The sequence below is a fragment of the Bidens hawaiensis genome, unplaced genomic scaffold (genome assembly GCF_021521415.1).
Source record: "Bidens hawaiensis isolate Kalapana, Puna unplaced genomic scaffold, B.hawaiensis_p1.1 tig00016126_1, whole genome shotgun sequence".
In the NCBI taxonomy this organism is placed as follows: domain Eukaryota; kingdom Viridiplantae; phylum Streptophyta; class Magnoliopsida; order Asterales; family Asteraceae; genus Bidens; species Bidens hawaiensis.
The window spans coordinates 333,456-355,410 of NW_027492469.1; the positions used below are offsets into that span (position 1 = coordinate 333,456).

The 21,955-nt window shown below is 33.5% G+C and overlaps 2 protein-coding genes and 1 pseudogene across 3 annotated transcripts; all 3 read right to left on the bottom strand.

Annotated features, from left to right (window-relative positions):
• Positions 1-254: 254 nt before the first annotated feature.
• LOC143550705 (uncharacterized) lies at positions 255-2,455 on the bottom strand. Its single transcript, XM_077041311.1, has 4 exons — positions 1,644-2,455; positions 1,411-1,579; positions 1,290-1,336; positions 255-804 (listed from the first exon to the last, which is right to left on the bottom strand). The coding sequence occupies exons 1-4, from the start codon at positions 2,453-2,455 to the stop codon at positions 255-257; spliced, it is 1,578 nt and encodes a 525-aa protein (XP_076897426.1).
• Positions 2,456-4,616: 2,161 nt separating this feature from the next.
• Positions 4,617-8,769, bottom strand: LOC143550707 (D-lactate dehydrogenase [cytochrome], mitochondrial-like; annotated as a pseudogene). The gene is made up of 17 exons (XR_013138373.1): positions 8,516-8,769; positions 8,322-8,424; positions 7,358-7,458; positions 7,223-7,271; positions 7,026-7,118; positions 6,707-6,821; positions 6,575-6,635; positions 6,463-6,499; positions 6,323-6,384; positions 6,131-6,227; positions 5,979-6,053; positions 5,769-5,877; positions 5,445-5,550; positions 5,300-5,362; positions 5,112-5,191; positions 4,863-5,037; positions 4,617-4,763 (listed from the first exon to the last, which is right to left on the bottom strand). The product of XR_013138373.1 is annotated as a D-lactate dehydrogenase [cytochrome], mitochondrial-like (transcript).
• Positions 8,770-19,410: 10,641 nt separating this feature from the next.
• On the bottom strand, positions 19,411-21,706 carry LOC143550692 (putative E3 ubiquitin-protein ligase BAH1-like). Its single transcript, XM_077041301.1, has 6 exons — positions 21,491-21,706; positions 20,871-21,115; positions 19,997-20,254; positions 19,771-19,908; positions 19,623-19,681; positions 19,411-19,543 (listed from the first exon to the last, which is right to left on the bottom strand). Exons 1-6 carry the CDS (start codon positions 21,702-21,704, stop codon positions 19,438-19,440), a joined length of 1,020 nt encoding a protein of 339 aa, XP_076897416.1. The 5' UTR covers positions 21,705-21,706; the 3' UTR covers positions 19,411-19,437.
• Between the last annotated feature and the right edge of the window lie 249 nt (positions 21,707-21,955).

Sequence of the window (21,955 nt, forward strand, 5' to 3'; positions counted from 1 at the left end):
ACCCTTTTAATTATATTATTATACAAGAACATGACTAAACAATGATAAAATTTCAACTTTACCATGTCAAAATAAACCAAAGTATACATCTTAAATGCTCAAACGATCAAAATACACCAAAAATCTTAGCATGTCAAGATAAACCAAAATAAATCCAAATGATTCTGATAAGCCCAAATGGGTCAAAAATACCCCAAATACCTCACAAACAGAGACTAAATACACCAAAAATGTGTACAACCGAGTATAATCACCTACTCTACCCCCTTGCAGCTCACACTTCTTGACTCTTCTTTTTTATTTCTACCTTTTGCTCTTGCCACCTTTGGTTGTGGATCTTTTTTCTCCTTCGTGCAAGACCTGATGTTATGTCCAGTTTCTTTGTAGTTTTGACAAGTCACTTTTCTTGCAGTTCCAACCTTTTTGTTCTTTTCTTTTTTGTTCTTCTTTTCTTTCTCTAAAGGGTCTCTTTTCCTTTTCACTGACGGTCTGCCGGGCATTCGTCTTTCTTTTGTAGGTAGAGGTTTAATATCATCTATTTTAGGCCAATGCATACTTCCTTTTAACGGTTTGATACAATGTTTATATGCTTCCTTAAACATGTCTTTTGTAAACCAATTGCTGACAAAAGTTTCTGGGTTTATGTTGATGAACCCTAAAGCTGCTACCGTATGAACACAAGGGATGCCTGACAATTTCCATGATCTGCACGTGCAAGTTTGTTCCCGAATCTTCACTACAAATGCATTTTTTTCACTCCTTACTTCAAATATGTCTTTACCGCTGGGAGTAACTTCATAGTGCCTACATCATCAACCCAAAAGTCTATTAAAATTCATTACAAGATAAGAAAAAGATAAAAATATAACCATTACCTTTGTTTCTTTTTAATATCTTCTAGTTTTTTTTTTCTGATTATAGGGCAGACTTCATGTTCAAATCTTTCCGATTTTTTTGCCATTAAGAACATTCTACGCATCACAAATCTTCTAATATCTTTTAACATACTGATAATGGGCTTCCTTCGTGCGGTTCGTATGCGCGAATTAAAGCTTTCACTCATTCCATTCTCGAATGCATCACATGCCCTACCAACTTAAAAAAAAAGCTCTTGACTAAGTAATCGGATTTCTTTCCATAAGATGATCATACGCACCTTTACTACTAGTTTTCAACTCTTCCATATGTCTTTCAAACCATTGCTTACTAGTGGACTTTGCAGCAGCCCAAAACAAATTTTTAGATTGAAGCCCACGGAATTTTTTCATAAAGTGTGTCTTGTACACTGCCTGTGCTCAGCATTTGGAAATACATCCTTTACGGCCTCTGTAATTCCCTAATCAATACAAAAACATAAAATAGAAGTTATAAACAACATATATATATAGGTGTGTAATAAGTACAAAATACCTTATGTTGATCGGAAATTAGAGTTAGTCCAAGTCCATCTTCCATTTCAATGTCAATCCGCAATAGATTAAGAAACCAGTTCCAGTTTTCTTTATTTTCAACAGACACAACAGCCCATGCTAAAAGGAAAAATATGATTATTCGCGTCTCTTCCAACAGCCGAGAGTATCTGACCATGATTTTTCAGAAAACATCCATCTAAACAAGTAACTTTCCTACAACCACTGATCCACCCATCTTTAACAGCTTTAAAACAAATATAGTAACCACTAAAATAAACTTCTCCATTTGGCATCGTTTCCACAGCCATCCTCACAGTACTCCCCGGGTTTGTTTCCAATATCTCTGCTTGATAATCTGAAAGTCTTGCATAATGCTCTTTCAACCCACCCTCATAGTCATCCAATACCTTATCTTTTGCTCTACCACATTGACCATGACTCACTTTGCATTGGTACTTTTTTAGGATATCTTCTTGTATTTTCCTATAACTAATTTCGGGATTTTGAATTATCTGCTTGAAAAATCGTTTTGCAATCCAAGTATACGTAACAAGCGAACCCAAATAAAACTTCCTTGAGCATGTATGCTTATCATTTAGTGATTTTATTTGAAAAGAATCATCCTCTTTATTCCTAGAGGCCCAAAGCCTAAATAGACACTTCCACACATTCTTTTTCCTCCCATTCACATCGTCTTCAATTTCTTTGGTCCCGCATCTTACTAACAACCTATTGTGGTCATTTACCGTGAACACTAATTGGTGACCATTTGCAACACCATAATCAGTTAGCATGTCTTTCAGTTGCGCGGGACTCTCAAATTTCATTGACACTACGGGCTTTGCCAATTTCCAATCCACATTAGGTACATAACAAGGATACACAACATCTACATCCTCATAATCTTCATCCTCAACATCCTTTTCATAGTCTTGTTCACTTCCACTCCAATCTTCAACAGAATTAAGATCAACTTCATCCCCATCATCGTTGTCAAAACAAAAGTAAATCCAAGAAAGGATCATGAACATCAACATCATCATTATCACATATAGTATCTTCAAAGTTCGCCTGACAAAGTAAATTTACGGTTTTAAAAGGATGAAACAAGTTTAAAATACTTAATAGTTCGAATCAATCCCAAGAAATCTGGACTTGCACAAATCATAATCTCTCTTCTATTAGGTTGATAGGGTTTGAGACTGTTGTGAATAGGGATGAGCTCGGTACCGTATCGATACCGACCGGTACCGGTACCGAAAATATCAATCCCGAAAATCACAAATTCTTGGTACCGATACCGGTACCGAAATATTTGGTTCGATACCGGTACCATGGTATTGAAGGTAAAAATTCAGAAAATTCCGGTACCGTTACCGATCCTGAAACTCAAAACTTTGGTACCGGTACAAGGAAAATGTCATGTTGTGCAAAAACAAATAATTCTTTACTAGGAGGAGTTTGATTAAACAGTTGGTATCATCTTTGTATAACATAGGTGTCTGAATCAATATTGCACCAGTATTGAATACACAGCCAACAAACATAAGCATTTTGACATCTTTTTGTCAAAATTCAGGAAATGCCAATTTTTGGTCAAAGTGATGGTCAGCGACACAAATGCAACTAATTTTACTTAAGTTGTCACTGTTGGACAAGTAAAAAACCCATTACAAGTGAAGAGTTGATTAACAAATTTTCCTTATACAATTACTAATTTGTGCACGTCATTTAGTTGATAATATCAACTTGAGTAAAATTAGGTCAGTGATGAATTAATTAACTAAATTTCATCTCAGTTTTTTTTTTAAATATTATAAAACCAAAAAAAGGCAAAAATTAAAGAAGTAAAAAAAAAAAGAACAAAAATGTTTATGCATATGAAGAAACCTGCATATGTACCGGGTTAATATTACATATATCGGGTTAATATTATATATATGCACAAATTAGTGCATAAATATTTACTCTTGTACCGCGTTAATATTATCAACTAATTTTACTCAAGTTGGACAAGTAATTAACCCAAATCGGTACCAATTTCAGTACCGGTTCGTTACCAGTACCGGTACCGAATTCGCTCATCCAATAAATAAACCATTCGTGCATGCGGGTTAACAGCAAGTGAAGTAACCTGCATATGAAGTAACCTGCATATGTAGCCCAAAATTTCCAACAGAATGTTCATATGCAGGCTACTTCATTGAATAAATCATTTATGCATGCAAAACGGGGTGTAGTGTAAACCGTTTCAAAACCCGGACCGGCCCATTTGTAAATGGTCTGGTTCTGGGTTTCATAATTTCATGTAAACGGTTCCGGTTCCGGTCCGGGTCATACCCGTTCAACAGTTGAAGTGGGCCATTTGAAGCACCATATACATTACATGATCACATATTGCATATTCACATAAACTTTCATGGGCATACTTCCTAGTACTAATTCCAATAGTAGATAATAAAAGCATTGAATTTACGTCACCAATTTCATCAATTGCAACAAAGTAGTAATGACGTATGAATTATCTAGCATATTGAGAAAGTCTCATTTCAATTTCGTAAAACCAAACAACATATAGTTTAACAACTAAAATAAATTTCCAATATACTTGTTTTCTTCACAAAAATAACGCAAGTCTCACATAGGCATTTTATCGAGCAGTTGGCGTACACATATTAAGAAGTAAAGGTAAAATAAACACACCTGTTGTTCGATTGGTACTGAAGCCATGTTGTGATCGTTGTTGGATATGTCGACTTCCTCCTCAACACTAGTTGTTAAACCTGGCTCTTGATTCGACATCAATATTGATAAAGATGTGTTCTTGATGCATGTAAAGATGGTCGATTGAATAAGACGATGGTATTAGGGCTGGTAGGGTTTGAAGATGGAAGTTGTAATTGTGTATCATGAATAATGTTCAGGTCTTCTATATTATATTTATTTATTTAATTTAAAAATGAAAAAAAAACCTAGTTACGCGGGTAAAATATTTAGGATTAGAACAAAAATGAAACTTTAGTGACCTGATTGAAACAAAAGATTTTATGAGTGACTTGATTGGAACAATTTAGAAACCTGGTTACTATTCTATGGAGTAATCCTTAAAAAAATTATACTTGTATTTGTATGTATCACCAGCCATATCTTTTTTATTCGGTTTGGTTATACAAAACCAGTACAATGAGACTTTAATTTGTCTCTCTGTTACAACATGACAAGAGTTCTTGATTACAAGCATATATGAGGCGGAATAAGCGTTCCCGGATTCATAATATCGTTGGGGTCCAAAGCCGCCTTTATCTTTTTCATTGTCCTCAAATTCTCTCGTCCGAGTTCCTTTTCAAGATACTGCAAATACAATCATCGGCGAGGGGTATTTCAGACATTTAACACAACTTAAAGAAAAAAACACGGAATTTGTTCATTCATATGTATATATATGCTTACTTTCAGTTTCCCTGTACCGACACCATGTTCTCCGGTACATGTCCCTTCCATTGATAATGCAGCATGAACCATGAAGTTGTTTAATCTTTCAGCCTCCTTACGTTGTTCTTCGTCTTCTGGATTGAATAACATTACTGTGTGGAAATTACCATCACCGGCATGAGCAATCACTGTGCTGTTAACAGGAACAGGTCAAAATAGTCACCGGCCAAATCAAGTTGGTTTGTCAAGAATACAGATGAAGCATACCATAGCAGAGATGAAGCGTCTAGTTCTTGTTTAGATTTAGAAATTAGCTCAGCCAGATGTGATAAGGGAACACACACATCCTGAAATAGAAATTATTTTTGACTTTCGGGTCAACCATAACAGTTTGCAGATACTTATGGTGCTTTTATGAGGGAAATAATAAGAAAAAAACGAATTAATCGACTAACCGTTGTCATTGCTTCACAATTAGGTGCCAAGGCTAAACATGCATAAAGAGCTTCTTTCCTTATCTATATCAAAATATTTTTGTAATAATAAGAAGAAATTAACATAGTAAGTTTAGTAATAATGCAGTGATTAGAATTAACTAACCTTCCAAAGTTCCTTTTTAGCATCTTTATCTTCTGCGAAAACAAATCTGACCCGTTATGCTCAGATGCAATCTTTTGAACTATACTTGTCTGCTCACGCGCATATAAAAATAAAAAATTTGAAGATAAACATTAACAGCCTTATTACAAGATATAATAAGCATAAAGTATCAGCAATCCTCATTTATGTAACTATGTAGAATAAAAAACTTGATGTACCAATCGGCAAACATGTACTCTTTATCACATATCTTCCAAGATATGTTTTGGATGTTCTAAGTTCTAACATGACATAAGTCTAATAACATGTGAGAGAATCAATTACCAGTGCCAATTAACTCAAACATTAAAGTTGGAATTTCAGGCAATTCTTTTCCATTGGCAAGATTAATAGCCCTCACTTGAACCTCATCTAACAGCTCCACTCTTGACACCTACCAAAACATTATCAATTCACAACTTCGCATTTTTCAGTGGCGGTTGAACAAGATTTAACAAAAGAAGACTAAAAGTTGTCAAACAGACAAAAGCATACCTGTATGCCAGACAGCATTGTTGCAATTGCCACATCAGCTGCATCTTTAATGGTAGGAAAATTGCACATTGCAACCTGCAAGGAAATCGGGGAATCAAGAACCTTGGTAGATCATAAGGGAGCATTAAGAAATTTCATAAAAATGAAGTTACAATGGAATGTTCTGGAATCTTCTGAAGACGCAGAGTGACTTCTGTTATTACACCTAGAGTGCCTTCACTGCCAATCATCAGCCGAGTAAGATCATACCTACACCAATAACACCCTTTCACTTCATCTATAATTACGCTCCAATACATAAAACTAAAACGCATATTCTTTTTGCGAATGAAAATTATACCCACCCAGCAGCACTTTTCCTAGCACGAGATGCTGTCTTGACAACCTCTCCATCTGCTAAGACAACCTACAAAGGAAACTAATCATGACATGATGTGAAAATTAATTCACTAAAATAACTGAATTAAATTAAATAAAAAAGAACCTTGAGATTTATCACATTGTCACGCATGGTTCCGTACCTGCATACTTAAAGCATAAGGACATACTCAAACACTAGAAAAACAAGGAGATATTAAACGAAACGAAGTGTCTACCTAACAGCTAATGAACCAGAACAACGGGTCCCACACATCCCTCCGATGGTTGCTCCAGGTCCTACTTGATACATCTATAAATATGAATTAACATGAAAACAAATTTTCATGTAAAAGAACTTATATACTAACCGGGGTCAAGAGGAAAGAATAGACCATATGGTGCTAAGTATTCATTAAGCTCCATTCATCCGATCCCGGGCTCAACGACCACATCCATGTCCTTAACATGTAGTGCTTTGACATTCTATAACCAAATAAATAAGGATTGAGTAGCCTACAAAGGAATCTTATACATAACAAGATTGAGAAACAAGTTGTTAAAGAAAGACTTCAAATTTTTGACAACTATGTGTGCGCGCGCGTGTGTGTGTGCTCATGAAAAATCAACCAACAATGACACAAGGTTGGCCATGTACCATAAGTTTGAACAAGAAAGGTTGGTTCATACTTTCATTAGGGTCATGTCAATGCAAACACCTCCATTAGGAGATAAAGTGTGACCTTCAATTGATGTAGCTCCACCGTACGGTACAATAGGGACCTGCAAAATGGAAGATTAAAGAAAAACCATAATATATGGTTAGTGTATATTCATACAAGTAGCTTTGCATGCTTCAACCAATGAATCAACATAAGGGATCTGACCTTATAATTGTTACAAGCTTTGACAATCTTAGATACATCATCTTCTGACCTGCACACATAAAAAAAAGTTTCACAAAAAATTAACTATTTATTCATTATCTTGATATTAACTTAAAACCACAAATTGCGTGTTACCTCGGAAACACAACAACATCGGGGATATTGACCGCTTTGTGAAAACTGTATTGTGGTTTCCCATGGAAATATCTCTCATCATGATCCAAAGTCATATTATCCTGTAAAATTAGCATTATAAACACTCCTATTCATATAACATATATATAACACTCAAATTGCTAAAGATGTCAATATGGAATAAAGCAATCGTCTTTGTTCCAAAGAAAGAGGCACAAATAACTAATCAAGGTCAATCATTCATTTTAAGCTTCATATATGAAATGAACTACTAGCATACACAAAACTTAATTTAGCCTAATTTTCATTCATGTTAAAAAGTAATGTTTACATCGTTACAGAAGGCAAACGAGCAACAAGTTGTGCCGCCAACCCTTTTTAGATAGCGAAACTAATTTGCAGATAAACACTAGTGATTGACCATGATTCCTAATCTTTTGAAAATTCAAATAAAAATATGTGATTTTGCAAACTGTAGTGATATCTGGTACTCTGAAAAGATAAATTACTAGTTTGCAACAGAAAATCAATCAGTCTAATTAGGGTTTGCAACGATACAAACTTTTTTTTGAACGGTCAACGAATCCTCCAAATGGGCTACTGGTTAACTTCACCAGATCGGGATACACTCATCTTTCGATCTGGGAAAAACCCTCACCTAGGGCCAACGCCCGTGAACACTCGCCCAAAGGCACGACAGTGCTGTGAGATAAAACCCATACAGTTCAAGGATCCAACTAGTGAAAGCCATCTACTCGCATAGGCTCCCATAATCACCCTGGTGCCCAGAAACTAAATGTTGGGGCAGGAATCGAACCTGGGTCACATGAACACACTAAGTCTCTCCCTTACCACTCCGCCACTAGCTCATCGGCAAAAATTAAGCAATAATACAAACTTGCAATGGAATAATAATTCAAAAGGTTATATTATTAATGAACAAGAATAAGATAAAGATTATTACTTGACATATAGCCTTGAGTTCATCAACAAGCTCCGGTGGGACCGGCTTATAATTACCCTTGACAACATGCTCCGTGCTATCTTTACCCCCAATTCGGACGCCACTGAAACCCAATAAAGATTCAAACCCATCAAAATTAAACCAAAACCCATTACACAGAACCAATCAAAATGCAACAATCAATCTGAAAAAACCTTTCTTGGAGATTGGGCGCGTCGCATAAAGATGGGTTTTTTTGAAATTGAAACGCAAGTGAGCCTCCAGAGACTGCGAGAATGATCGGAAGCAAGCAGGTCCTCCATGAATGACGATGGTTTGAGTTGATCAGAATGGTGTTGTTAAGGATTGTTGATTGAGATTGGGGTGTGTGGTTGATGGAGGTTTGAATGTATTTGATGGGTTTAGAAGAAGAAGAGCGTAAACGAGAGAGCAAACTATAGAATGCCATTGGATGTGTGTATAAAGATAAAATGAAGTCAAGTCAAATAAATAACACCCTAATGATACACTACTATTTATTTACTTTTATTATGAACAAATAATAACTTTATATTGGATTTAATGGTGAGTAGAGTAACAAGATGGCAAACTAGCACGAATCTCAGAGACAAATCTCAAACATTGTATGGGAATGGAAAAGCTTTGTGAGTGGGAGACGGATATAGTATTAATACTATGTTCGAGTCTCATTTAAAGTACTTATGAGGAAGAAGAAGAATTATGACAAAAAAGAAAGCTACGGGAAGGAAAATGTATAATTTTATTTCGTGAGTCTGAGTTTAATGAAAAAAAAAGAATAATAAGAGCATGTTTGAGATTGAGTTTGAAAAATGTTTATTGGTTTATTGGTGTTTTCAAAAATCCAATAAATTAAAATGTGTTTGGCAATCACAACAATATTTTCTATTTTAGCTTTTTGAAATGATTAAAAAGCAGTTTCCAAAAGCCCCAAATCCTGGCTTTTCAAATGACTTTTTGAAAAAGCCAATAAGCCAATAAACATTTTTCAAACTCAATTCCAAACATGCCCTTCCGAGTTAAGAGGAAAAGAAAAGAAAGATACAATTTTCCTATTATATCCTTTGAGTAAACTATAATAGGAGTTAGATATAAGGGTAATTTAGGAATTAGTAGAAAGTTATTACTAGACATAAGTATTTTCTCTCATCTCTTCAATTTGAAAGGATGATAATATAATCAAATTTTCTAGCATTTTCTCTTATTTCTCCTCCCCTTATCTTTTTAAAAAACTCTGGAACATGATTTATTCATATTTTCCTCTTTTTTCTTTTCCCTCCTTTTGTTAAATGAGACTTGATAACGTAACGTAAGTGACATCGGGTTTGATTATCTAAAGCATGCATACTTGTTAAATCGAATAATGATCGTAAACATTTTTTATTTGGCTGGGTGATAGAACAATTTACTAATTTACAATTTTTTAGTTTTATATTTTAAAGTTCATTGAATGATAAAATTATATTAAAATGAAAATAGTAAGAAATATATTTGAAAATCTTGACGGATAATTCTTAACAAAACAAACAATAAGTTCGTTTACGTTTGGATATTTAATAAATAAACAGACATGAACAAGAAATTTCGTTCGATTAACTAAATGAACGAAAACAAGCAGAGGTCATGTTCGTTCGATAATGTATTTGTTTGCATTCATTAACTTTTGTTTATGCTTGTTCATTAAAGGTTTTAAATATTTTTTAATGACTTTTCTAATCTTATCATATAGATTTAGCTAAATTATTAACTATAAAACAAAAATATATTTAAGTATGATGTGATTAATTTATATGTAAATTACCATAAGAATATGAATGTTATAAAAAATACAAACACAAACTTCGTAATCAAGTCGAATTGTTTGGCACTGATTATTTTCATGTAGCCAAATCAAATAATTCATTCTTTGTGTTAGTTCATTTATACACAAACTAGTTCATTCCCTTAACGAACGAACACAGAGAACAAATTTTGTTCAGTTACATGTTCGTGAATTATTCGCTTGTCCGGTAAAACTTAATGGATAAACATGAAAAAGACGCTATTGTGTTTGATTCGGTTTATTTACTGCCCTCCATGCCTCATTACCATCCTTCATAAATAATTAGGAGAAATATAGAAGTAGTTATCACACTTTCCTGCTTGTAAAAGCAAAGAAAAGAAATCGACATACGAGGTTGTACAATATTTTGTATTTAATAATGATAGGTGTCACGTCAATTTCTTTCTAACGTAAAACATCATGAAAAAAATACCACTTATAATATCAAAATCTTGTATTACCTGACAAGAGATGTTTTCCTGATTTAGTAGCAAAAATCTCTTCCAACTCATTCTTATCTTTTTCTTCAAAAAACTAATACACGTCCTTCTAAACTAAAATTTTGAAATCCTAATGACCACCCTTATAGACTCAATAACACGCTACTTTAGTAAGGATAAACACCTGAAACTTAGGGTTATACAACTAATTCATTTTTTTTTTATAATTTTATCATTCTATTGAAGCATAAAGCATATGTGATCATACAGTTTTAATAATACATCAGTTCTTAAAATAGGCACCCGCTTGAGAAACTTTTATTGAACTTATTTTGTTCACATGTGAAATGATATGGGTTCACCATTCATATAACATGGTGGATTCAACTAGGCTTTTTCATATTTGCATGTACTTAAAACTTGATGTAAATTCACATGTTTACTACTGTTATTTCTCATTTTAACCCATGTTAACTTACATTAAAATTTATACGGCTATTTATCAATTTAACCCATGCTGGGCATTAAAACTTATAAAACTAGTGTACGCAGTTCGGTTAAAATTAGTTACAATTCACACATGAACTAACATGATGCGTTCTGTAGGTCCTCTAGATGGATCTCAAGACTTGACTCGGATCAATCCGTGTTGTTGGTTAGCGGAAATCACCAACGACACTCGGATCTCAGATCTTAGTTTTGTTTAGTTTATTTTCTAGAAAGTAAGAAGAAAAAGGAAGAAGTTAGAGAGAGAAACTTCTTTTATTTCCAAAGTGAGTGTTGTGTTGGAGAAATGGGTTAAGTGACCCTTTTATAGGGTCCTCATTTCTCCAATACTAGGGGTGCAAATGAGCCGAGCTACTCGAAATCGGCTTGTTAAAAAGCTCGATCGAGCCGAGCTTAATCGAGCCGGAGCTCGAGCCTAAAAATAAGCTCGTTCAATAAACGAGCTCGAGCTTCACTTGTCGAGCTCGAGCCGGCTCGCGAGCCTAAACGAACCTGTCATTTTTATAATTTATTAAAATATATATTTAATAATTATTAATTAATATATATAATGCTATGAAAAAATAAATAGAAATAACTAAATAATATATACTATTTTATACAAACAGTTATGATAGGAAAAAAATTATATAAAATAATTATAATTATATAAAAAATAGTTGATATATAGTAAACGAGCCGAGCCCGAGCCGAGCTCGAGCTTGAAAATCTGCTCATGAGCCGAGCTCAAGCTTTGAAAATAGAGCTTGAATCGAGCCGAGCTCGAGCTCTGTATAAGCTAAACGAGCCGAGCTCGAGCCTAGTCGAGCTCGGCCTCGGCTTGGCTCGTTTGCACCCCTATCCAATACTTACAAAATAAACATATCGAGTACGAAATACATCGACTAAAAGCAAACTAAAATGACATACACAATCCTAAAAACAATATAGAATATTGGCCCTACAATCTCCCTCTAGGATTGAGTATGTCGAGGAACCTTCGTCAAGTTCTTTGCTTCGTCTTTATTTCTTAAAACTTAGTACTTGTCTTGATCCAGGATCTTGAACCAGATTGGATCTTGGACAAATCTTTATTTTCCGTTCTTATCTTATTTTCTGAGAAGGATCGGCAACAGCAAATTTTAGAAACATCAGATGCGGGAGGCTCGACATCTAATCTTCTTTTTGTTGACTTTCTTGAGCCGACTGGTTTCTTTCCTTGTCTTCAAACACGATCAGTTCATCTTTAGCTTCAATCACCAACTTTCACGTTCTCGTTCTCTTTTAAGCGCTTCAGCACCTGCAACTCCAAGCAAACTTGCTCTTGATCTACCTGTCCATGTACACCTGCACAAAACTTAGAACGAATAAGATTCGTTCACAGACCCTTTCGAGGGTCAAGGAAGAATTTGTTCACAGGTCCTCCCAATTTCAGTCCCTCAACTTGTAAATGATTTGTTTAAGTCCCAGATTTCCAACGAACTTTGCATGAACGACCTTGACAACAAAACACATGATTTTGAATGAAACAAAGTTTAACAAAATATGTACAAACATAATAAAAACTTAAAATCTTTTTGGCATTTTCATATATTTTAAAAATAACGAAAATATATACATAACTTTTTGAAGTTGAAACTAAAATAAAACAAAATCAAAATAAACAATAAAAGATAGGAGTAAAGATGAAATTAATATTATATATCAATAATATTTACAAAATTTTCTAAATGATTTTAATATTTTTGTGAGAAGATCACAACATGGAATTATATTGATTTGCAAAGCCCTATATCGCGTTTCCATTTTGATATTATTATGTCACAATTTCATCACCGACTATAGATATTGTCCGTTTGTTTAACTTGACAAGTGTTTTGATGCCAAAATGATACGTTTAAAGTACAATTAGGCACGGTGCTTATGTGGTCCCTACTTAATCGGACATGTTACTTATTCCATCATATCTCGGGCTTACTTTTTGTTAACATATCACCTCAACTTGACTTAAATCTTTCTTATTTGATCACAGTACTCTTGTTAACATACTTGACACTTTATGCTTTATTTGTGCACACTTAACTCAATCTAGAAAGATTAAAAGAAAGCAGAAGATTCAGGGTCTTAACAATCAGGTCTTGTATGACTACAACCAGAGAAAGTCTAAGGCTTGAATAAAAATAAATGAAGAAATAAAACAGAAGTTAAAATCCTAAGATAGACTCTTTTTCTTGATTTTTCTTTTGTTTTTATTTTTCTTTTCTTGACTCTTTTTCTTTTTCTTTTCTTTTTCCTTTTCTTTTCTTGACTCAAAGAAAAATTAAAAATTGACACATATTTCATAAGACAACTGTGATCAGGTAAAAAGAGGTTTGGGTATGACATGTGTAATTACATTTCTGCCTTCATGAATATGACTTCACGGAATCATGCAACCGCTTCATAATTGTATATCCATTAGTACCGGCAGAAATTTAGGTTTATATCACCCGACACTTGTTTGTTTGCCAAGCCTATCTACACATCTGTGAGTGATTTTGTAGACTTTTGATATACACTTTTCATGCGCTAGGATCATTGCATATCAATGTACTATCATTTTCCAATGGTCGGATCAATTTCTCAAAATTTGAAAATTTTAATTATCCAACTCCTTCTAAGCAGGAACTCCCTCTAAACGGGACAATTCCTTTTATATTTTCTTAAAAGTAATATAAATTTTTTTTGGTAAATCAAATGATTTGTTTTTGCTTTTCTAAAGATGAATTGAAAATCTTTTTGGTGAGTTAAACTTAACTCATTTTCTCCCTCTAAAATTGTGACATATTTGAAAAATATTTACAATTTTAAAACAAAAGGATAGATAGGTTGTTTTAGTCAAAATTGATCATGCCGAGCGATTCGACCAGAAATTCAAACCGGGCATGATCGATGGCTTTAGTGAAAAGGTCAGCAAAGTTGTTGTCAGATAGACCATCTTAAGCATGCATCATCACATTGTATAACAAAGTTGAAGAGATTCAAACCGAGATCCAACAACTGATGCTGGATCCATCACTTGAGAGAAGCAGTTGGACGAGGTTGGTTTGAGAAACGCTTGAAAAGTTGTTGAACCATTTAAACAAGGCTTCCCTTCCATGAAGTTTGGCCTCTCATGTCGCTTATGAAAGACTCGAATCCGCCATCAAATGGTTTAGCATCAAATAGCAAGGGTTTGTCTCCCATCATATGCCGGGTGCAATCACTATCTAAGTACCTAATACTATTGATAGTCCTCCTTGATTGACCCTGCATGTACTAAGCGTTCAAATAGACATGGGTTCCCGGGAAGGTCAACCGTAAATCGACCAAACTTGATTTTATTTTCTAAAAACCATTTATTTCTTGTTGGAGCCTTACTTGATGAAAAACAGTCCTTAGGAATACAAGCAAAAACTTGTTCTTTGGTTTTGGCAATTTTGGACTTTTCTTTTCTTGATTTTGAAACTGTTTTTGGTGAATCTTCAGACTTTACAGTCTTAGAATCCTTTTTGATTTTATCCTTTTTGGATTTCCAAAAAGGTTTCTTTTTGTGTTTTACTTTATTTACTTTGGATCTCATATCCATTTCACTGGGTTCACTATCAACTTGATCAGTCCTTGAATCAGGGCTACTAAAAGCTTTTTTTGGGGACTGACTAAGCCGCTTTTGAATATCAAGTTGTTGCTTGAACCAGTGCTTGCAAATGCGAACCCTATAAAAGGGCCACATAACCCATTTCTCCAACACTCCAACTCTTTCACAACACAACACTCACTTTGGAAATAAAAGAAGTTTCTCTCTCTAACTTCTTCCTTTTTCTTCTTACTTTCTAGAAAATAAACTAAACAAAACTAACATCCGAGATCCGAGTGTCGTTGGTGATTTCCACTAACCAACAACACGGATTGATCCGAGTCAAGTCTTGAGATCCATCTAGAGGACCTACACGTTCAACTACGTTTTTTTAATCATATATGCAATTGATTGAAAGTAAATAACTACGTCTTTTCCATTGCAATCAATATTGGTTCACATGTGAAATTATACATTAATAAACAAATAAACATAGTTCACATATGAACCTGGATGATTTTACATGTGAATCGGTGTTGATTCTCATTTCTGGTAATGGTTCACATTTGAATTAATATTAAATTTGCATGTACTCTTGTGTTGGTCTAGAATTTCATTGGCCACTATGTTCAATTTTTAAATAAGAATTGAAGTATTATCCTCTTATAAACTATTAACTATCGGTGAATATTATTTTGCAAAATATATCAAGTTTTACTCTTAAACTAATTTTTCATTGCATACAGTGATACAACAATTTGCTAGCTTTAAAATCATAATAAATTCCTAAATGCACAATATTCCCCAACATGAAAATAAATAGACCCGTTATATTTCAAGTTGGAATATTAATAAATCAGTTTTTATGAAGAGGTTTTTTTTACCAAAATGGGGTGAAAGGAAAAAATATTTATCAAAATGGATGATTTTAAAAGTATTTACCAAAATAGGTTTTTTTCTATTTTTTTTTAATTCTAACAACTTAACCATTTACCTTTGATCTTTTACATCCAAATTAAGTAAGCTTCAGCAGTCATACCCTTAGGGTGTTTATCGGTTTCGAATATCCGTTAATTCAATTTGTTCGGATTAGTTTATTCGGATTTGATAATTTTCCCAACCAAATCCAATTTGGTTTGGTTCTAGCTTAAAAACACCTGTTTACAACTGAGGGGGTATTAGTTTCCTTCTCTTAATTAGTTTTTTCTTGATTCGTAAAGCATGTGATCAGTGTGTAAATAGCAAACTAAGTACAAATCAGAAAGTATTTTTTCTTTTCTTTGAAGAAAATAATAGTACTTTCATTCAAGCTTTTATATCAATGAGAATTATTTTCCAAGCATGCATTTAATCAAACAGTTCACAGGCATGAAAAATCATAAATTAGTTGGGAACAATATCCATTGAACGAAATCGAGTGGTGAGCAATCATACAAAATACATATAGTAAAATGGAATAAAGAAACACACACCTTGAAAACGTCAAAGAAAAAGAGGATGAAATTTTGTCAAATAAAAACAAAACAAAACTTCCCAACATAGAAACCAACTGAAGAAAGTGATTCAACTCGTGATTAACCTCTGAATCGAACCTACGAACCTTTAGAAACACAACCGAAATCAAACCTATGACCGAAGAATCGACTCAAGCCTATGATTGAACAAACGATATCAAACCGGCAATTAAGAAACCTGCCATATATTGGAACGATGGACGAACGTATTTTTTTTCTTGAGAGGGGCGTACTATTTTTATTTTTACCTTTAAGTTAAAATTTTAAAAATAGAAAAAAAAAACCTATTTGGTAAATATTTTTAAAATCACCCATTTTGATAAATATTTTTTCCTCCCACCCTATTTTGATAAAAAAATTCTTTTTATGAATCTAGATTGTTGAATGTGCAGGCTAAACTTTATGCATTTCTAAATAGTGTTGTAATGATCCATTCCTACTAATTCTCAACTAGTATCGAATCCTAATAGGCTAATAATGTTTTTCATTTGTAAATAGCAGCTTTATTACTTTTATTTTTTATTTTTTACCAACTTCATTATCAAGTTTATTTTGTTGTGGAGGAAAAAAGTGGAAACTAATTGATCACTAGTGCAATTTCCGTATGTGGGACCAAAATTTTTTAAGATTCTTTGCAATTCAAACCAATATTTTTTAATCTGTATTACGAAATTTTCTTTCATATCAATATCAAATGTATGAAAACAAAGAAAGGAACTTGAAACATGATGATGAAGAAAAAAGTTAAAACGGGTGTAAAAAGTGAGAAGCTGAATAGCTATTTTGATGAAGAAATACACAAAACCTTGTTAACTGTTAACTAAGGTCATGTTCGTTTCAAGGATTTGGAAGAAATTCTAAGGAATGGGATTTTAAATCCCATGAATTGATATATATCCGTTTCATTAAATGAAATAATGGGAATGGAAACTAAATCCCATCAAATCCCACATTTCATGTGATTTTAAAATCCCACATATTTTATAAGTATTGTTATTGAAAATAAAGGATTGTTTTATTAACCCTAATCACTAGGGGTGGCAAATGGGTTGGGTTGGGTCGAAACAGGTCATGGGTCGGAACGGGTTAGGGTCGGAATGGGTCAACTAAAAAAAAGTTGTTTTGGTTCGGTCGGAACAAGTTAGGGTCAAAAGGTTCAGGTCAGAACGGGTCAAAACAGGTTTCGGGTCGTTTTTTTTGTTTGAAGAACGAGGGCAAAGGCGGAAACGTTTTAGTTTCTTTACATTTTTTGTTTTTGATTTATATTTTGAGTTATGATTTTTTTATTAATTTTTTTGAATTTTTTTTGGAGGTGTTTTTATTATTAATAAAACCTCTTCAAAAAAAATTCAAAAAATTAATAAAAAAACATAACTCAAAAACAAAAAATGTAAAAAAAACTAAAACATTTCCTTTGTTGTCCTCATTCTTCAAAAAAAAAAAAACAAGAATGAAGAAGATTACAATTCCAATAAATATTAACCAACCAAACACATGATAGGGATTCTCAAACATTCCATTCCAATTCTAATTCCAAAACCTTTAAAAAAAGTCCGTGAAACAAACGCGCCCTAAGTTTACCTCGAGGATCAAAAACGATGTGTCAACAACAAAACTACGAATGACCGACATAGAAATAGTAGCTAAAAGAATAATAAAAAAATCCGAACAAGAGCACCAAAGGCATTGTTCGACGCTCTTCAATCACTGAAAACAAAACGAACCTCCAACCCCCAAAGAACAAGCTCCAATTATCGCCCAATCGATTACAGTACTGCAAGACTAGGGGAATTCAAGCGAGCAAATATAAATTGATTTGATTGGTGGAGACAGCGTAGGAGCTAATTACTTCAATTTGACGGTTGAGAGTCAATAAGAGGAGAACAAACTTACATAACGAGTTTACCCCCGCAAATTTTTTTCAACCAGAAAATTTCAAGCCTAAATGGTAAAACATGAAATAAACCTAAGCTAGACGGTTTTCATACCGAAGTTTCGGTTTTCGGTTCAGTATGAGCCCAAAACCGTGCACACCTTTAACATGATCGGTTATATGATCAGTTCTAATACATACATACATATATATATAGTAAGGATCCTAAGAGAACCATTGGTAAATTGAGAACTTTGAGAATCATTTTGGACCACTAAAAAAACCCTCTAAAAAATATTAAAAAAATTATAAAACAAACAAAACCGAAAATTTTTAAAAGAGTAAAAAAACCAAAATTCTTATATTTCATTCCGGTTTCATTAAAAAAAAAACCGAAATTTTTTTTCTTTTTAATTCGTATTATACCTATACACATATGTATAATTTTATTTAATCTCTAGTTACGTAATATACACATATGTATGTTATCATTTACCTTAAATTATACATATGTGTATAGCAAAAAACATGTGTGTACATATCATACATATATGTATAATAAAAAAACCGATTTTTTTTTTTTAATTCATATTATACCTATACACATATGTATAATTTCATTTAATCTCTAGTTATGTAATGTACACATATGTACATTATCATTTACCTTAAATTATACATATGTGTATAGGAAAAAAACATGTGTGTACATATATGTACATATTATACATATATGTATATGTATAATTTAGCTAAACCGAGAATTTTTTTATAGAAACCGGATGATAAATAAAAACTTTGATTTTTTTACTTTTTTTATTTTTGTGTTTTTTTTTGTTTTATGATTTTTTTTATTTTTGGGTTTTTTTGTGGTCCAAAATAGTTCTCATAGTTCTCAATTCCCAAAAAGTTCTCTATCATGATCCTATATATATATATATATATATATAACCAAACTGACCGCCCCAGCCTACAATCAGTGGCGAAGCTACACCTAAGGTGTAGGTGTCGGCCGGCCCTGTGAAAAAATAACTTTAAAGGTATATATATGTTAAAATCCCGGTCAATCCTATGAAATTTGGACACCGACCCTCTTCCGACCCTTGTGATTTTTTTTCCTGGATCCGCCACTGCCTGCAATCCCCAATAACTCTAAAAACATAAAAATAAGAAGTACAAACTTAACTTTGGTTGTTGTCAAGCTTTGATTACCAGATACATCCTTCATACTTACCATTAAACATTCATACCAAATAAACAAAACTTGCTAAAAGAAATATATCTCATAGGTGCTAATTGGATAAAAGATAGGTAAGCTAATTACCATTTTCATGTGTGTTCATATGATCGATATAGTATTATCGATAATCAAATTCCAGTAAAATATCTAGTTTGTGACTCCCAATACAGTTTAGTTTGCTTTGTAACTTCATCATGTTCTTCAACAAGTCTTTCTTTCCATTGTTCTTTAAACCTGCAAATCCCATGTAGGATTCCTTTTAACTCTAACCATTCCCGAGATTTTTAAACTTTAGTATAATATTACTACTTACCGCCGCTTTAAAAGTAAATTGAGTTCACACATGCTCACTGCATTACCATATACATCATCCTGCAATTACATGCACTCGCTTACTTACCGATGGATAATTGATCTAACTAAATAGGTACAGAAGCCAGAAGGGTTGAACTCATGCTAACCTCTCTGCAAACTGGACACTTCATTTTTGGGCTTGCAGATTTAAGCCCTTCAAAAATTAAAACCGATGCTGCCGAACAAGCACATGACTTGCAAAAGATATGCCCACAGCTCAAAGCACATGGATGAAAAACAGTATTCTGGTGACATGAAAATGAAACTCATGTAAATTAAAGATGCATTCAGTTTACAAGATTAATAAGTAATAAGTTCGAAGCATAACCGTACCAAACAAATCGGGCAAGCGAGATTATATTCCAAATTTGCATAACCTTGAAGCACTAATCTCAACACAGGTTCTGAATCTGCAATGGTGAGATCACAAGAGAATGGTGGTATGTGAAGCTTGTAGTCAATCATATGGTTTGATTCATTGAAGTTGATAAAAAAAGCCACCAATTCAATCAACCATGGTGACTGTGAAATCTCCAAGTGTTCAGCCTGCAACTTGGACTTGAAGTTCATACCGCTTACAGATTTGTGTACCTGCGAAACCAAACAAACAAACAGACAGACAGAAACTTAAAACACAAAACAAAATCCATAAATTAGTAATTGGAAAACCAAAGTGATCTTAAGCTTGATTTTTTTCCTTCAAAAATGGGATAAAACCCTAATAATTTTCAAAGAGAGAGACGGGAATCTTTTGGTTTATATATAGGCGATCATCTATTTGAAATGGCAGAACCTAAAATGTTTGAAGTTTGTGTCAGCACTTGTCTGGTGAGTTGGACGATTCTCCCATGTTTCGCCATTTCAAAAGGTGGAATCACTACAAATTAAACCTACGTGTTTACATTTTAATCATTATAAATTTACTTTTTGATTGACAATCACGATCCTCCTATGTTCCGCCGTTTCAAATGGCATAACCACTCTAAATAATCAATAAGTAAACATATAATAATTAAAAAGTAAACATTTTAGGTTTTATTCACAGTGGTTCAGCCATTTGAAATGGCGGAACATAGTAAAAAATATTGTCCAAACTCACTAGACAAGACGAAGTGCCGAGACGAGACAGCAAACATTTTAGGTTTTACTTTTATCTATCTGCTAGAAATTAACCATTAATTTCAAGACAAAATTATCTTAAGCTTACTTTATCATATTTCTTAAGAATCTTCTTAAGAGCTATAGCATTCATAATAACATAACCAATCAGCATTGTTCCCTCATGTGCAAGTGCTTGTTGTTCATACTTGAAACAGTGAAACAAATGCAGTAAACATCTATGCAAACCAGTGGTGCAATGAAGATGCACAAGATGCCTCACTCTTGAACTAAAACAACAAGCTATATCAGAAGCTTCCTTCATTATCTCACCAAAAAATATCTGATCACACCCTAAAAAAAATCCAACCAAAAAAAAAAACTACATCAATATCATACATACATACATATACATCTATATATATATATTTCAGTGAGATTATATATTCTATTTCAATAAACAAATAAAAGTATCCAATTACAATAGAGAGGCAGGCAAGGCTACAAGCTGCGCAGCTACCCTTTTGAATAGCAAAACCGATCCTACTCGTTCTTCGGCGTCATTGACTTACTATGCACGACCAGGTGAACTCTTTTAAAAAAACGTTCGCAGCAGCATGGGGCAGGCAAGAGACCCAAATGTATCGAAGGGATTCAAAAAGATGTTACGCAGCTTGTAGCGTTTCATTTCGATGTAAATTACACTACTTTATAATATAACAAACTTACGTTGGCAGGAGTTATAATTACAACGAATATCTGAAACTGTATTATTCTGATGATCTTCTTCTTCGATGTTATTGATGTCGGAGCAATCTTGACAGCGACAAGTTTTCAAAACCTTCTTAAGGCGCTTGTACTCGATGTGAGAGAACTTGTTGGGATCGAAAGAGTTGACTTGTTCATCGTGAAGATACTCGGAAAACATCTGACCGAACTTCATCTTCGTAAGAAGCAAAATGGAATAGTCGTCAATGGAAACCCTAGATATAGCTAGGTAGGTAGGTAGGTAAGGAGCTACGGCATTTTTGATATTTGTGAGTGACACGGCTCCATGCACTGCACGTGTCCAATTACGCCTTAACCTCAACCAATATTTTTTTATATATTTTGTGATATTATATTTTATATCACATAAAAAATGGATATTATTCAGTTTTCTTGTTTGGTTTAATTTTAGTTACTAATGATTTG

Bases quoted from the DNA above. Each gene is read 5' to 3' on its own strand.
- LOC143550705 (XM_077041311.1), bottom strand. From the start codon at position 2,455: ATGATGATGTTGATGTTCATGATCCTTTCTTGGATTTACTTTTGTTTT. The intron at 1,580-1,643 runs GTGGATCAGTGG...AATCATGGTCAG, and splicing joins TTTAAAGCTGTTAAAGATGG to ATACTCTCGGCTGTTGGAAG. The intron at 805-1,289 runs GCAGTGTACAAG...TTGATGATGTAG, and splicing joins TTTCCAAATGCTGAGCACAG to GCACTATGAAGTTACTCCCA.
- LOC143550692 (XM_077041301.1), bottom strand. From the start codon at position 21,704: ATGAAGTTCGGTCAGATGTTTTCCGAGTATCTTCACGATGAACAAGTC. The intron at 21,116-21,490 runs GTAAGTTTGTTA...GATTTTTTTTAG, and splicing joins TAATTATAACTCCTGCCAAC to GGTGTGATCAGATATTTTTT. The intron at 19,682-19,770 runs GTTAGCATGAGT...ATGTAATTGCAG, and splicing joins AGTGTCCAGTTTGCAGAGAG to GATGATGTATATGGTAATGC.